Raw genomic sequence first — 13,144 nt, 5'->3', positions numbered from 1 at the left:
CAGACGACGACAACAGGAAAACGATTTCAAACATAAGGCGAGTGTGTGTGGGCTTTGAATTTACTAATTTTTTTTTTCTTTTTTTTTTGAGATCATTAGCATTATAAGCATTGTCATAATACTAATAACATTGGTTATTATAATTATTTTTATTGTTTGTATTGGAGATGTGGGAGGTGAATTGTTGGGGAGGCAAGACTGCTCTGCCGGATTTCTTTGGAAAGGGTCCCACGGAGCGTATAATTGTGTTTTTTATATTTTTTTTTTCTTTTTTTTTCTTTTTTTGCTGCCTTTTGGAATAGAGGGAATTGGCGTGTTGAGGTACCTGGCTGCAGGCATTACTGTTAGTTTGACGATTGAGACCGAGCTTGAGTGGGTGCGCCCGAGGCTTTTGTTATTTAAAGAGCAGCAGGGTCTCTGTGATGCGCAGTTTATTGGATGGCATTACTTCCGCACTGCGGATTCCACAGCAGCAGCAACAGCAGCAGCAACAGCAAAATGAACAATCGTCTCAGGACCCCGTGGGTGGTACGGGCGTTACCGTCGTTCCGTCATATCATCAGGGAGGCTCCACTGGTGCAAGAACAGCGGGTTCTCTTCCGGGATCTTCGTTATACGGCGGCAGTAACATCTCTTGTTCGTTTGCGGCGGAGAAGTTACCCGATTTGCCCTTCACGATGCTTCTGTTGACGCAGAACATTGGGTGTATTTGTTCCAGATGTGATGGTGGGAATGGAGAAGAAGAGGTCGCTGGCGGTGGTCCAGAGACGGCAACCAAAAAGGGAATATCCGACGCTGTGCGGACGCGTGTAGCGGATTTTTTGTTGGAGCTTCGCCTTTTGATTCATGAGGCGAGTAGCCGTGAATTTGTCTTACACCTTCGAAAGGAGAAGTTGAATGCGGAGGGCGGCGCATCGTCAGCGGCGGATGCCGGCAGTCCCAGCAGCGAGGTGCCGCCGCTGCTTGACGTTATTGTTGTGCACTTTCAGGAGATTGGTGGGAAGGGGGCAAATACCGCGTTTAACGCCTTTTTTGCGGAGGCTCTGAAGACTTTGCTGCCGGAGGCGGCGTGGTCGTCGGGTCTTCTCATGGAGACGAACAGCGACATGCAGCGATTTACGGCTTTGGGGTCGATTGTGTTCTTGTCGTCTCGCATGTGCCCGATCAGTAGTATTCTTTCGTTCCGACACCGCACGTTTGTTGCTGTTGCCGATGATCCTGCGACGTACGGCAGCTCACCGACATTCCTCTTTCACGGTGGCAAATTCTCGGGTGCGGGATCGGGTCGCAAGGGATTTCTGCTGACTTCACTGCGCTTTGGCACGGTGGTGGTAAATTACCTCAACGTCCATTTATATCATGACAGCCGAAACACCGATGCTGCAATGACAAGCCCAAGTCTGTACTCGGTGCAACGTCAGGAGGCGCTTTTGGAGGCGATGGCAGAATGTATGGTTTTTATTTCGCCAGAGGATCCGCTGTTTATTTTTGGAGACTTTAATGCCCGCCTGGACACTCACAACTTGCTGAAGCACCTTAAGGAGACTCAACAGATAGACGTCAAAATATTGGTAAAAGAAGTACAGGCACCGGATAGATTTTGGGAACTTTTTACGGAACCGCAAAACGCGGGAATGATAAAGAAGTTTGATTTGGAGCTGCAGCGTTTGATGGATGTGGTGGCACAACAGAGCGGTGTGGAGCTGGCAGAGTTCGCCATTCGTTTTCCTCCAACGTTCCCACGTATTCCTGAGAGGGAATTCGCGAAAAGCAATCAGAAGCAACAAATTGAGATGTCGGGTGGTAATGTAGAGGCGAGTGAATATGGAGTCAAGGACGATGATCCAAAGTTAGGGAACGAGAGGAGAAAAAAAGCGGCGAGAAAAGAGAAAGGCACTGGTGAGGCAAAGCCATCACTTGTGCTTCCCCGTATTACAGCAATACCCACGCGCGGATACACCCGTCGGCGCATTCCTGCCTGGTGCGATCGTGTCGTTTGGAACCCTGCCGGGCTGGAACTCATGACGGGACAGCGCTCTTTGCCCCCCTCCGTTTCATCTGCTCTTGTCAAGAGTGATGGGGCCACGGATTCTTCACCTCGGTACGCCTATCGTTCTTTTGTACTTGCTCACACGGACCATGATTGCGTGGGGTTGCTGTTTTGAGCACTTTTTTCACACGATGCGTCGTTGCCATTTTTTAAGAGAGGCGAATGGCGGCACGGCGTGGGTGGCACTTCGAAAGCATCGGGGACTGAGAAGAGAATTATATTTTTTTCTTCGCGCATCGGCTCCTCCGGGAATAATGACGCGGCGTCAACTCAGCCTGCGGATGCGCTTTCTCTTCTCTCTGATAAGGCGCATTAATTTATCTGCAAACACGCGGACACAGACGCGCAAACTTCACAAAGCTTTAATTTTCCTTAATCGTCTCTTTTACGCGTTTTTCGTTGTAGTGCGGTGCAGTACTCGTTTTTTTCTTTTTGTACTGCTGCCCGTCACTTTGCTGCGTTTTCAATTCTCTTGTGACTCCTTTAAGGCGCGCAGCAAAGCACAGAATAATAGAGTAGATACTTAGACACATACACACAGACACACACACGAACGAGAACAGCATTGTTCTTTACGAGATTTTTTTTTTTTTGTTTTGACTCACTTTTATTTTTGCACGTTTTTTTTTTTTTTTTTGGCGGCCGCATTGGGAGTGCAGGGAGGGATGCACGCGAGCGGGAGGGATGGTTCCCGTAACCACCCAAGCCAAAGCTTTGCGGGCGTGCCAGATGGCTGTGCTGAGGGTAACGATTACCGGGCCCACGTCATGCATGGTGATCGATCACCCCTGGACGTGATGGGTCAGTTGCCCCGAGAGCCTTTGCGAGTGGATGCGACCAATTATTCCGCGTTATCTCGCACCGGGTGGCGTCCCTTTGGCCTTCCAATCACTTCTAGCATCGAAGATGGCGCAGCAGCATCTCGTGGAACCTCGCATGGACTTAGTGTGAGACGGGTATCGGAATCACATGCAGCCCTCGTTAACGACCTTACCAAACGCAATTCCAGCTCGTTGCTGACGTCCAGCATGCAGAAATTGACAGACAGGGGAATGCTCTGGAGTGATCTTTTTGCTTTTGGCGACGATGCTCAGGTGGAACACCAGAAGCACGTTACCACCGTTAATATCGAGGAGAAATGTCTTTGGACTGCGCCTGTTTCTGCCGGGCGGTGCGTTCTGCCCGGGGCGGAAGTGGGAATTGTACCAACACGACCAAAAAAAATCACAAGGGCAGCGACGTTATCAGATTTGCAGCGTGAGCCTGCTACGGTGAGTACGACGCAAGGGGCGGATAATGATGCCGCAACGACGAATTTTGACGACTCAAATAGGGGAAGTGTATCGTGTATGAAGGACGTTTTAGACGACGCTGCCTCTGTGATGTCGTCATTTTCTTCTGAGAACAGTTTGTTGACACAACGAGTGGCCACACCTTTTTCCGCCAATATTTCACAAAGGCTTGATATTGCACGACGCCGAAAACGTGGTGTTTTTGCTCTTTTTGGCACTATAGAGCGGGGTTACTTTGAGTCCTTTAGTCGCATTTTTGGGCGAAATCAAGTATTATTAGAGGCGTTTCTTGAGCGTGTGCTAAAGTCCAATCAGGACCTTTACCCGAAGGAGATTGACTTCTTGGATTTCCTTCGACAGGGGCAAAGGACTCCCGATGAGCAGTTTTTTATGGATCCGCTCATCTCGTGGCCCCTACACTTGTTGTATGAAGTTTCCTGTTTCTACGTCACGGCGAAGTTGCATGGCTACCATGACACCTTTGAAACCATCCGCCAGCAAGGTGGCCTTTTTGCTAGCGGCAAGGGTATTTTTGCAGCACTGGCAGTTGCCATGTCACCAACAGAGGAAGAGCTGGTCCATCATGCTTCTCGAATGTATCGTGCAACCTTTTTTGTTGGGTTGGTGTACAGTAAAATGGAGAAGCGACTTCAAACGCATCTTGAAAATAGCTCACAACGCAGCTTTGCGCTGCTTCTTGTCAATATTTCAACCATATCGTTGCAGCTGCTTCTTGACGAGGTAAATAAAGTAAGTTTTGGGTCAGGGAATTGTGATGGCTGGTGCGACCGTAATAAATGTTGTGTTATTCCCATGTCAAAATTGGAGATGACACGCATTATCAGCTCTCATTCAGCCATTGTATGTGGTCATCCTTTGGATTTGGAACGATTGAGTACTGTTCTTGTTTGCTACGCTGAATCCACGGGGGTGAGGGTTCACATGGAGTATCTTTTGACTAGAGTACCGGAGAATAGTACCTTCTACAACCAATGGCAACACCTAGAGCTGCTGCAGATGTGGAAGGATAATGGTGTGGAGTTGGAGGACTCCAAACTTCAACTGACTCTGTACTCTCCCGTAGATGGGCAACCGTGGAAGAACTCCTCTAAATGCTCTCTTGCTGATTGCATTGCGTCCACAACGACATGCTCTTCGCAGGACTTAACGTATTCGCTTCAGCACATGCGTGGTGGTGACGTACTACTTGACTTCTCAGGTGCTACTCCGTGCATGAGTCAACTCATTGCCTGGACGCGGCGGAATATTACAGTGTTGTCTGAGCCTGCTGATTGTGTGAGCATAAATGTGTTCCCGTCTCCGCGTAGAAGTCCCGAAGATGGCATCATCCGAGAGACTCTTGCAAGGTGCGCAAGAATTAACACGGTTCTGCAGAACATGAAGTGGGAAGGAAAACCTTACAGAGCTTGTGTTTTGGACTTGACCACGAGTTTTGTTGATCTAGGTCTGTTGATAAGCTCGGAGGAGTTTTTAAAGACTTATTCAGGCGTCTCCTATTTGAAGGGCTCCACAACGGTGAGGAAGCTTTCCGGCGTTTCCACCACACGATGTCATCAACATGAGCTGTCGGCAGATGTTCGATCGAACTCTGGTAAAGACATGGCAATGAACTCGCACAACGATGATTTATTTTGTGCGGCTGGTGGTCACAGCGCATCGGCTGCGACTGGGACTATTCGCCACGTTATCCAGCCCAACGAAAAATTACCATTTGTCGTGGACATTTATCAGGAATCGCCCGTGGTCCGATACTACGAAATGCAGTCTAAAGGATTCTTAACGAGAGGCGCAGTGGAATTTACACAAAGATTGTCGCTTTGCACGGGAATTGCGTTTCCTCCTCACACGCTGCTGATGTGCCCCACAGTGTTGGCTCTTATGGAGCTGTGGGACACGTATGGCTTTTTAAGGCAAAAGATAAGTGACGATGAGTAACGGTTGGGACTCCTTCAGTTCCTCTTTTTTTCTTTTTTTGCGCGGTTTTGAATTGTGTGGCCCAACATCTCCCTATTACGGAACGGTTTCTCTGTGTGCAAGAAGGAATCAAGTGAATGGAGGATTTCATTTTTCTTTGGAGCGGAGTGGGGATTTGCAGCTCTGCTCTTCTCCACACTGTCTTCTCAACCGTCTTTGTCCGTATTTTCAATTTATGTAGCGAACCCGCCCCTGCCACCAGGTTGTCTGTTGCACACCTTTTTCTTTTGTTGTTGTTTTCCTCTCATTTTCTCAAATAAATTTGATGGCCCGCGTTGCGGTGACACGTGCCCCCAGCCCTCATGGCGTTACGGCTGTGTCCCTGCAAGACGCGGCAGGCCCGGGCGCTGGCTGTTGCCGTCAGCCCTGCGCGAACAACAATGGCCCCGCGAGTGAAACGTTGCTGGCTCCTGGCTCCCCCGACAATACGGGGCAATTGACCCTGGCACCACGGCGAAGAAATCGGCTGGCATAAAATAAAGAGGGGCTTACACAATTATTGGCTAGTAAATGTGACGACTGCCATTCCGTATTTTTACTTGTTGCTGTTTCTCGTGTACTTTTTCTGTGTATCGTCTGTCTCTTGTGTCACCTTTTTCATCATTAACTTTTTATGCGCGCGTTTTTTTTTTTTTACCTATTTGGTGTATGTTTACTTGCATCCGGGGCGGTGGAATGGAATGAGGATTTTTCTCCGGATGTTCAATATTAATAATAACACTAACGTTAATACTATTAATAAAGCAGGATCGTGTGGGCGGATCCTTCTTAGGCAAACTGAGACTTTTTGAGGCACCCCGGAGCCAAACATAAGATGACGATTGAGATGCATTGCAGGAGTGTTTGTTTTATCTATGACCCATCTTTTTTTTTTTTTTTTTTTTACGCTTTGCTGCCAGCGGTTATATTTGACGTGTGGAAGTGGTTTTTAGAGGAATTTTTTTTTGTCGGTGGTTTATTTTTCCTTGTCCATGTCGAAGCAGCTTTTTATCATTTCTGCAGGGGCCTCAGCGGCACTACTGCAGGCTGCCACCGCTATCGTCAACAAGGCCACCGCCGGGAAGCTTAGCACAACAATGACCTCGATGGCGGAGAAAAATGCAGTGGTGGTTGGGCCTGAGACGCCCGTTGGTGTGCACACGTCAGTAACTGCCGCACATGCCTCGCCGGACCCTGCGTACGCGGGCGTCAAGACCGTGCTTGTGCGGGCCGTGCTCCCTCGTGCTTCCCCTGAAAAGGTACAACTGCGTGATGCCCTTGATGTCTTCGTTGCTGCGGGTATCAATATGGATGCTGAGGTGAAGGCTGCCACGGAGTCTTTTAAGAAGAGTGCGGAGGTGGCTGTGGCAAATGCAAGGGCGATTGGTGTGAATCGTGTCACTCTTGTACTGAAACAGGCAACAAAGTACAACAACGTCAATGAGCTTTTCAGAAAAGTCTCGACAGAGACAATTGAAGCTGCAGGGATGTCAACTGAAATACAAAGCACATCGGTCGCGACCAACCACCTTATTATGTTCCCTGAGTCACTTGGCGTTGTCCTTCTGAATGACGTAACGTCAACGGAAAAAATTGAATTGGCCTTCGCCGGGGTTCTGGGAGGTGCCAGCCGCACGTATCATACAGTTAGCGGTAACAAGATTTCTGCAGGTCACAGCTTCAAGTCCGTGGCTCTGGCAGTGGCGCAGGAACTTCGAGCACTTGGAATGGGAAGTGAAGCCACTAAGGTGGAGGCTGCGGCCGCAAAGAATCCCAGAGCTGTTCTTTCCTCCTTGTAATGGTGACAAAAACAACGACAAATTTATGGCCAACAGTGTGTAGTGGGTTGTTAATTTACGCTTGAATGACTACTTTCTTTAGCGGCTGTGTCGTGAGGAAGGATGTATGAAGGCTGGGGAGGAAAACAAAACAAAACGAAGAAACAAAAAACAAAAAGAACTAAGAAAAGGAAGCGGAAAACAGTGGATATCATATGGGGGCTTCGTGTGGGTTGCGTTGTTCTTCTGTAGGGGAGGGGTGAAATAGGAAGAGAGAGGTAGCGTGATGGGAGAGAAAGGGGGCTGTGCGCGTGTGTGCGTGTTTTTTTCTTTTTTTGAGATTACGCACAAATTTAATTTATGACTCGATGTGTCTCAACGAATTGTTGGTTGCCTTTTCACTCACTTTACTTAGAATTATATAATAAAAAATATGAGGGAAATGGAGTGATGGAAGGGGAAAGAGGTGAGCGGAATAAACCGTGGCTTTTTTTAAATTTTCTTTTTTCTTTTTCTTTTTTTCTTTTTTATTATATTAACACATATGCACTTGAAGGGCGCCAAAGCGAGTGTGAGAGGGAATAAATAGGAGGTTCCAGTAGTAATTTTGCTCAAGCTTGGGTTCACTTGGAGTGGTTTTGTTTCTTGGCATCTGGCCGTGTGTGTGTGTGTGTCTGTGTGTCCGGACTGTATTCAATTACACGGATAGGCCGTGGGCGCAGGCTGTATTCACGACAGAAACGTGGTGAAGCCAATTTTTTGACGTTAACGGGCAGAGTTTGCCACGCAAGGGAGCAGTTGGCCGCGGCAGGGAGAAGGCTTCAGCTGGTGTTTGTGTGGAGCGGGGGGAACTCCGGGGAGAAGAGGAAGAAGATCTTCCCGGGATTTTTTCAGACACCAATGTGGCCAAGGGTGCATGGTTCCGGAATGGCTCCGTCGGGTGGGGGAAGGGGGAGTGTGCCAGACGCCGCAGCAACATCCTCTGCAACGTTCTCGTCATCATCATTTGCTCCTCACTCTGAGCCTCCGAGACTGCATCTTCCAGAACTGTCGCAGGATTTGGGGCTATCGCTAACCCGCACAATTTTTATTAAAAATGTGCCGCCAACTGTGGACAACAGTCATAAATTACTGCCCTTTGTGCCAAGTGTGGGGCTTGTCTCACTGCGGGTGAAACGGACTGGTGGCCGCGATGTTGGGTTTGCCGAGTACAACACGGCGGATTCTGCTTACCGAGCCCTGCAGTGGTTTTATAGACTGGAAGTGACGGCGGGCATTGCATTCAACTGTTTTCCTCGTATGCTGCAAAAATGGACTCCCATTCCGCCAAGATTTCGATATCCGGTTCCCTACGATGAGTACAACCACTGCGCCGGAGATCCCACCCGCTCCACGGAGCTTCTTCTGAACAGCGTTATCCTCATAGCGGAGTGGTCCGTCAGTTCCCCGACGTGCCGCCCAGGCTCTGATTCTTCCGTCATGTCTCTTCAGCCACCGTCGCCTAAATATTATCACTTTTTTGTTCAGAAGCCGATGGAATTTATACCACAGGCGACACTACAACTGCCGCGCTTTGTCCTTCAATCATCCCCTGTGAGCCATTGTGCAGGCTTCACTGCAGTGACGACGATGCCCCAATGGGCTAAGGGGCCAGTTATTCCCTCCAATATCATATATTGTAAGCCCTCTGGGGAATCCATAGCGGCGGGAAACACCAATGAATGCAGTGGCTCAGCAGCGGGGTGCCCACTGAAGAGCAGGAGGAATATACAGCGCACGGCCTCGGCTGGAAACCATCCACGGGCATTTGAAAATGGACATTTTCGGTGCCAAGGGGATGCTGTGACATCTCCTCTACACGTTAAGCCCCAGTTACCACAGGGTGATAAGGCCTCTCAAAGAGGTGTATTGGATTCCACCATTGCATCCGCGGTGCTGGATGACAAGGAACTTCCCAGCAGTACACTGTTAGTGAGGGTCCTAAGCCCTGGTGAGCGACGTCGTCGGGAGTTTTTATTGTCTTTGAGGGGTCTGGGCATTTCTTTTCTAAACGAGCCAGGGAACATTGGTGAGGCGAGTGAGGCCACTGAAGTTTCTTCATGCTTCCAAAGCCAGGAGCCATGGGAGAAGCAACAGCAGAAAGATATGCGGCAAGTGAAATACTCTTCCGAGGAGTGGTCGTGTTTTCATCATCGGCACCATCTTTGTATGGAACGAAAGTTACGTGAGGAGCCGCTTACCCAGTATACGGCGGACGCGACGACACTGAAGGCGGCGGATTTACCGCATTTCTCCGATAAAGAAGAGCCAATGTGTGATGAATTGGTATTTGATGAAGCACCGATACTGCCATCATTATTATCGTCAGTTGCTTACTGCGGAGACGGCGATACCGAAAGTGCAATTGTGAAGTTGCTGTTGAGACGCAGCTTTTTCTCGGAGCGCTTTGCTGGGTTTTATTCCTTTGTGCCATACTACAAATGGGCCGGATTTGTGCGGTTTGAGAAGACAGCAGATGCGCGACGGTGTCTGCTGTGGTTAAGGCGGAACCCGGATTTGGCGCCCTTAATTGACGTGCAGTTTGCGCGCAAAGATACAAGGCGATATCGTTCTCACAAGGGCCGAGTGAAGGCAATTTCCCTTTGATCACATTTCCGCCTGTGCGATGAACATGAAATGGCACAGCTATAATGTGCATAGTTACATATTTATTTAGATTTATTTTATTTTATTTTTTATTTGATTTATTTCTCAGATGCTTCAAGAGTGTGACGACGGCAGTGAAATGTACTGCGGGGAGAGAAAAAACATGTGGATGGATATGAACCGTTATTTACTGTTTTTGTTTTCTTTTGTGTGTAGAGGTTTTTTTTTTTTTTTTTTTTTTTTCCCTTTTTTCCTCTGTTGCCGTTCTTTTCTTTTAGACCGTTATGGCACACCCTCCACAGTGTAGAAAGGGGGTGAGAAGGAAGAAGAATGGGAGGGGCAATCGCAAGGAATGTGAAATGAGACGGCAACAACAGAATGATTTGTAAACGTCATGCAAGAAAAAGGGGGTTGGGGATAAAAGGGAACACAAACGGGAGGGAGGGGGGTTTCTTTGATTAAATATATTTTTATTATTTTTATTTTTATTATTTCGCGGTTCTTCTTCCTTTTTCCTCCTCTTCGCAGCCGTTTTTTATTTATTTATATTTTTATGAGCTTCTGTCGATTGCAGGCGTATATATTGTTTTTTGCATGCGGGATCACATTTATTTTGCCCCATTTATTATTATTTTCTGCAGAACAAAATTGTGTCTTTTTTTTTTTGTTTTTGTTTTTGTGGCCGTGGATTCTAAGACTTTTGTTTTGTTTGCTTCCCCCCCCCCCCCGCCCCGCCCCGCCCACACACATTCGGAGTGGTGACTGTTTGTGGGGGTGGAGGTGGGGGCATTCATGCATGGGGCCCCTTTCGAATGCCCGACTGCAACGCACGTACACGCGCGCACAATGAGGAGGAGAGAGAGAGAGAAAAGTGTATTTATTTTTGCCTTTTTTTTTTTTTTGCCTAAACATTTACATTTTTTTTTGTTTCAACGCGAGTGGTGAGGATTTTTGTATTTTTTTATTATTATTTATTTTGTTTTCATTCTTTCATTCATTTTTTATTTATTTATTGTTTTACGGTTGGTTCGTGTGATTGTGCGAGAGATGCGGCACGTTCCCTTTTCACCGCCTCCACCCACCCGTCCCAGTAGGGGGGAGAATAGGGAAGTACCGGTGTGTGTGTGTGTGTTTTAAATGTATACATGTGTATAGATGCTTGTCTGCTTCTTTTTCTCCCCTCTGGGTGCATGCAGCGCCTCCATCTACGAGCGCGCACCCGACACGCAACCAACAGCCGCTGCTGGAGGGGACTGAAGCAGTAATCCACCGCGGCGTAATGCAAGGAAAAAAAAATTCCCTGTTTGTGTGCGTGTGTCTTTCTGGTTGGCCTGTGAGGGAGTGGTAGGATACGGTGCAGGGAGGCGTATTTCCTTTTTTTTTTTTTTTCGTTGTTATTTACTTATTTATTTATTTATTTATTTCTATTTATCGGTCTTTTTGGTGCGGCATGCATTTACTGCAGGATTTTTTTTTTTGCTGATTGGGGTCTTTATTCGATCTTCGTGTGGGCCGAGATGTGCCTGCCTTTTATTTTTTTTCCGTCTTTCTTCCTGAAAGCGAGTTTCTATTTTTGAGCGCTCTGCGTCCTACGCTTCAATCATTTCTTTCCTTTTTTTTTTCTTTCTTTTTTTTTTTTTTTATGTGTGGCCGCAACGACGACGAGGAACGCGAGGGATTCGGTTGCTTTCCCTGAAGGCGGGCGCCAGCTGAACACACCCAAATACACGATAAAAAATTGAAGGAATAATCATAAGAATAGGATTAAGTATCATTGTGGAGATGACGAACTATATGATGATGGCGCAGCCTATTTTGGCGCTCCTCCCCGAAGTTTCTCGTCCGCAACGTATTCCGCCAATTAAGGAACGGATTATGTGGACAGCTGCTGCACTTTTTATCTTTTTAATTTGCTGCCAAGTGCCCGTATTTGGTGCCCGGCCCGGCCAAACGAGTGACCCTTTTTACTGGATGCGTGTGGTGCTGGCTAGCAACAAGGGGACGCTTATGGAGCTTGGTATTTCGCCAATTGTCACGGCCTCACTTATCATGGAGTTGCTTTCTGGGGTCAAGATAATCAGCTATGATGTCAACGATAAGAAGGAACGTGCCGTTTTTGAAGGGATTCAAAAAATTGCGGCTCTCTTTATTACTGCTGTGGAGGCCATGGCGTATGTGAGTTCCGGCATGTACGGCGATGTGCGGGAGATTGGCACAATCATGTCAGGCTTCATTGTTCTGCAACTCATGCTGGCCACACTCATTTGTATTCTTTTGGATGAACTGCTGCAGAAGGGGTGGGGTCTTGGCGCTGGCACGTCGCTTTTCATAGCAACGAACATCTGTGACACCATTATCTGGAAGAGCTTTTCCCCTTCAACCATCAACACGGGCCGCGGGGCGGAGTTTGAGGGTGCCATCATTGCCTTTTTTCACCTGTTGGTTTCACGGAGCGACAAGATGCGGGCACTGAAGGAGGCCTTTTACCGTCCACAGTTGCCAAATCTTACGAACATTTTTGCCACACTTGTGGTTTTCGCGGTGGTTGTTTTCTTCCAGGGATTTCGTGTGCCGCTCATGACAAAATCACGTCATGCTGCTGCCGATCGTCAGCCGTATATGATCAAGCTCTTCTACACCAGCAATATGCCAATTATTCTGCAAGCCAGTGTTGTGTCAAACATCAACTTCTTCTCTCAGATTCTCTCGCGTCGCTTTGGACAACACAACTTTCTGATCAACCTTCTTGGCCGTTGGGAAGAGCGTGCGTACAGTCAGAGCGGACAGATGTTTCCTGTCGGTGGTCTCTCCTACTACCTCACGCCTCCTGCCACTCTATATGAGTTGTTGAATGACCCCATCCACGGCATATTTTATGTCGTCTTCATTCTCTTCTCATGCGCTATCTTCTCGAAGCTTTGGGTGACGATCAGCCACACTGGTCCGCGTGACGTGGCAAAACGACTCGTGGCAGAGGGCCGCTGGCTTGCGCAGGCTCGTGAGAGCGAGGAGGACATGGCACGTTTGCTGGAGAAGTACATCCCTGTTGCGGCAAGCTTCGGCGGACTCTGCGTTGGGGCGCTCACTATCTTTGCGGACTTTCTTGGTGCCATTGGTAGCGGCACGGGTATTCTGTTGGCTGTGACCATGATCAACCAGTACTTTGAGATTCTCCAGCAGGAGGGCAAGGACCTGGGCTACGGCTTCCTCAAGCAGAAGTTGGCATAAGCGTGCGGAACACCCTGTGCTGCAGTAACACTCTGATGTTGGGGTGGCCGCCAGGGTTAAATTCAGCTGAAACGCGTAAAAAAACAACAACAACAAAAAATCAAAAAGCCAAAAAAACAAAAAAAAAAAAGAAGGAAGAAGTAGGGGGCAAAGAGGGCGAGAAGGGATGGCAGTGT

At 48.1% G+C, this 13,144-nt stretch overlaps 5 protein-coding genes across 5 annotated transcripts, besides 20 other annotated features; all 5 read left to right on the top strand.

Moving 5' to 3' along the window:
- Positions 1-2,844: part of a sequence feature (heterozygous, Esmeraldo-like haplotype) that runs on past the window's edge.
- Positions 249-285: a microsatellite.
- On the top strand, positions 423-2,165 carry Tc00.1047053510101.130 (inositol-1,4,5-trisphosphate (IP3) 5-phosphatase, putative; the record flags this gene model as incomplete). The annotated part of the gene is made up of 1 exon (XM_816131.1): positions 423-2,165. The coding sequence occupies one exon, from the start codon at positions 423-425 to the stop codon at positions 2,163-2,165; it is 1,743 nt and encodes a 580-aa protein (XP_821224.1).
- Positions 468-496: a microsatellite.
- Positions 2,631-2,687: a sequence feature (A-rich).
- Tc00.1047053510101.110 (hypothetical protein, conserved) lies at positions 2,716-5,298 on the top strand (the record flags this gene model as incomplete). The annotated part of the gene is made up of 1 exon (XM_816130.1): positions 2,716-5,298. The coding sequence occupies one exon, from the start codon at positions 2,716-2,718 to the stop codon at positions 5,296-5,298; it is 2,583 nt and encodes an 860-aa protein (XP_821223.1).
- Positions 2,845-2,995: a sequence feature (areas merged during assembly that could not be assigned to a particular haplotype. This can correspond to areas where the two haplotypes were merged or to regions with more than two copies in the genome that were merged during assembly.).
- Positions 2,996-13,144: part of a sequence feature (heterozygous, Esmeraldo-like haplotype) that runs on past the window's edge.
- Positions 6,202-6,221: a microsatellite.
- Tc00.1047053510101.90 (hypothetical protein, conserved) lies at positions 6,309-7,115 on the top strand (the record flags this gene model as incomplete). Its single annotated transcript, XM_816129.1, has 1 exon — positions 6,309-7,115. The coding sequence occupies one exon, from the start codon at positions 6,309-6,311 to the stop codon at positions 7,113-7,115; it is 807 nt and encodes a 268-aa protein (XP_821222.1).
- Positions 7,582-7,633: a sequence feature (AT_rich).
- Positions 7,753-7,776: a microsatellite.
- Tc00.1047053510101.80 (hypothetical protein, conserved) lies at positions 7,995-9,740 on the top strand (the record flags this gene model as incomplete). Its single annotated transcript, XM_816128.1, has 1 exon — positions 7,995-9,740. The coding sequence occupies one exon, from the start codon at positions 7,995-7,997 to the stop codon at positions 9,738-9,740; it is 1,746 nt and encodes a 581-aa protein (XP_821221.1).
- Positions 9,802-9,844: a microsatellite.
- Positions 9,960-9,992: a microsatellite.
- Positions 10,198-10,234: a sequence feature (AT_rich).
- Positions 10,272-10,295: a sequence feature (AT_rich).
- Positions 10,396-10,420: a microsatellite.
- Positions 10,456-10,482: a sequence feature (GC_rich).
- Positions 10,613-10,759: a sequence feature (A-rich).
- Positions 10,688-10,760: a microsatellite.
- Positions 11,135-11,164: a microsatellite.
- Positions 11,344-11,382: a microsatellite.
- Positions 11,523-12,968, top strand: Tc00.1047053510101.70 (pretranslocation protein, alpha subunit, putative; the record flags this gene model as incomplete). Its single annotated transcript, XM_816127.1, has 1 exon — positions 11,523-12,968. One exon carries the CDS (start codon positions 11,523-11,525, stop codon positions 12,966-12,968), a length of 1,446 nt encoding a protein of 481 aa, XP_821220.1.
- Positions 13,046-13,108: a sequence feature (T-rich).

The sequence above is a fragment of the Trypanosoma cruzi genome, genomic scaffold (genome assembly GCF_000209065.1).
Source record: "Trypanosoma cruzi strain CL Brener 1047053516617 genomic scaffold, whole genome shotgun sequence".
Lineage (NCBI taxonomy): Eukaryota > Euglenozoa > Kinetoplastea > Trypanosomatida > Trypanosomatidae > Trypanosoma > Trypanosoma cruzi.
This window is presented reverse-complemented; position numbering and strand designations above follow the sequence as displayed.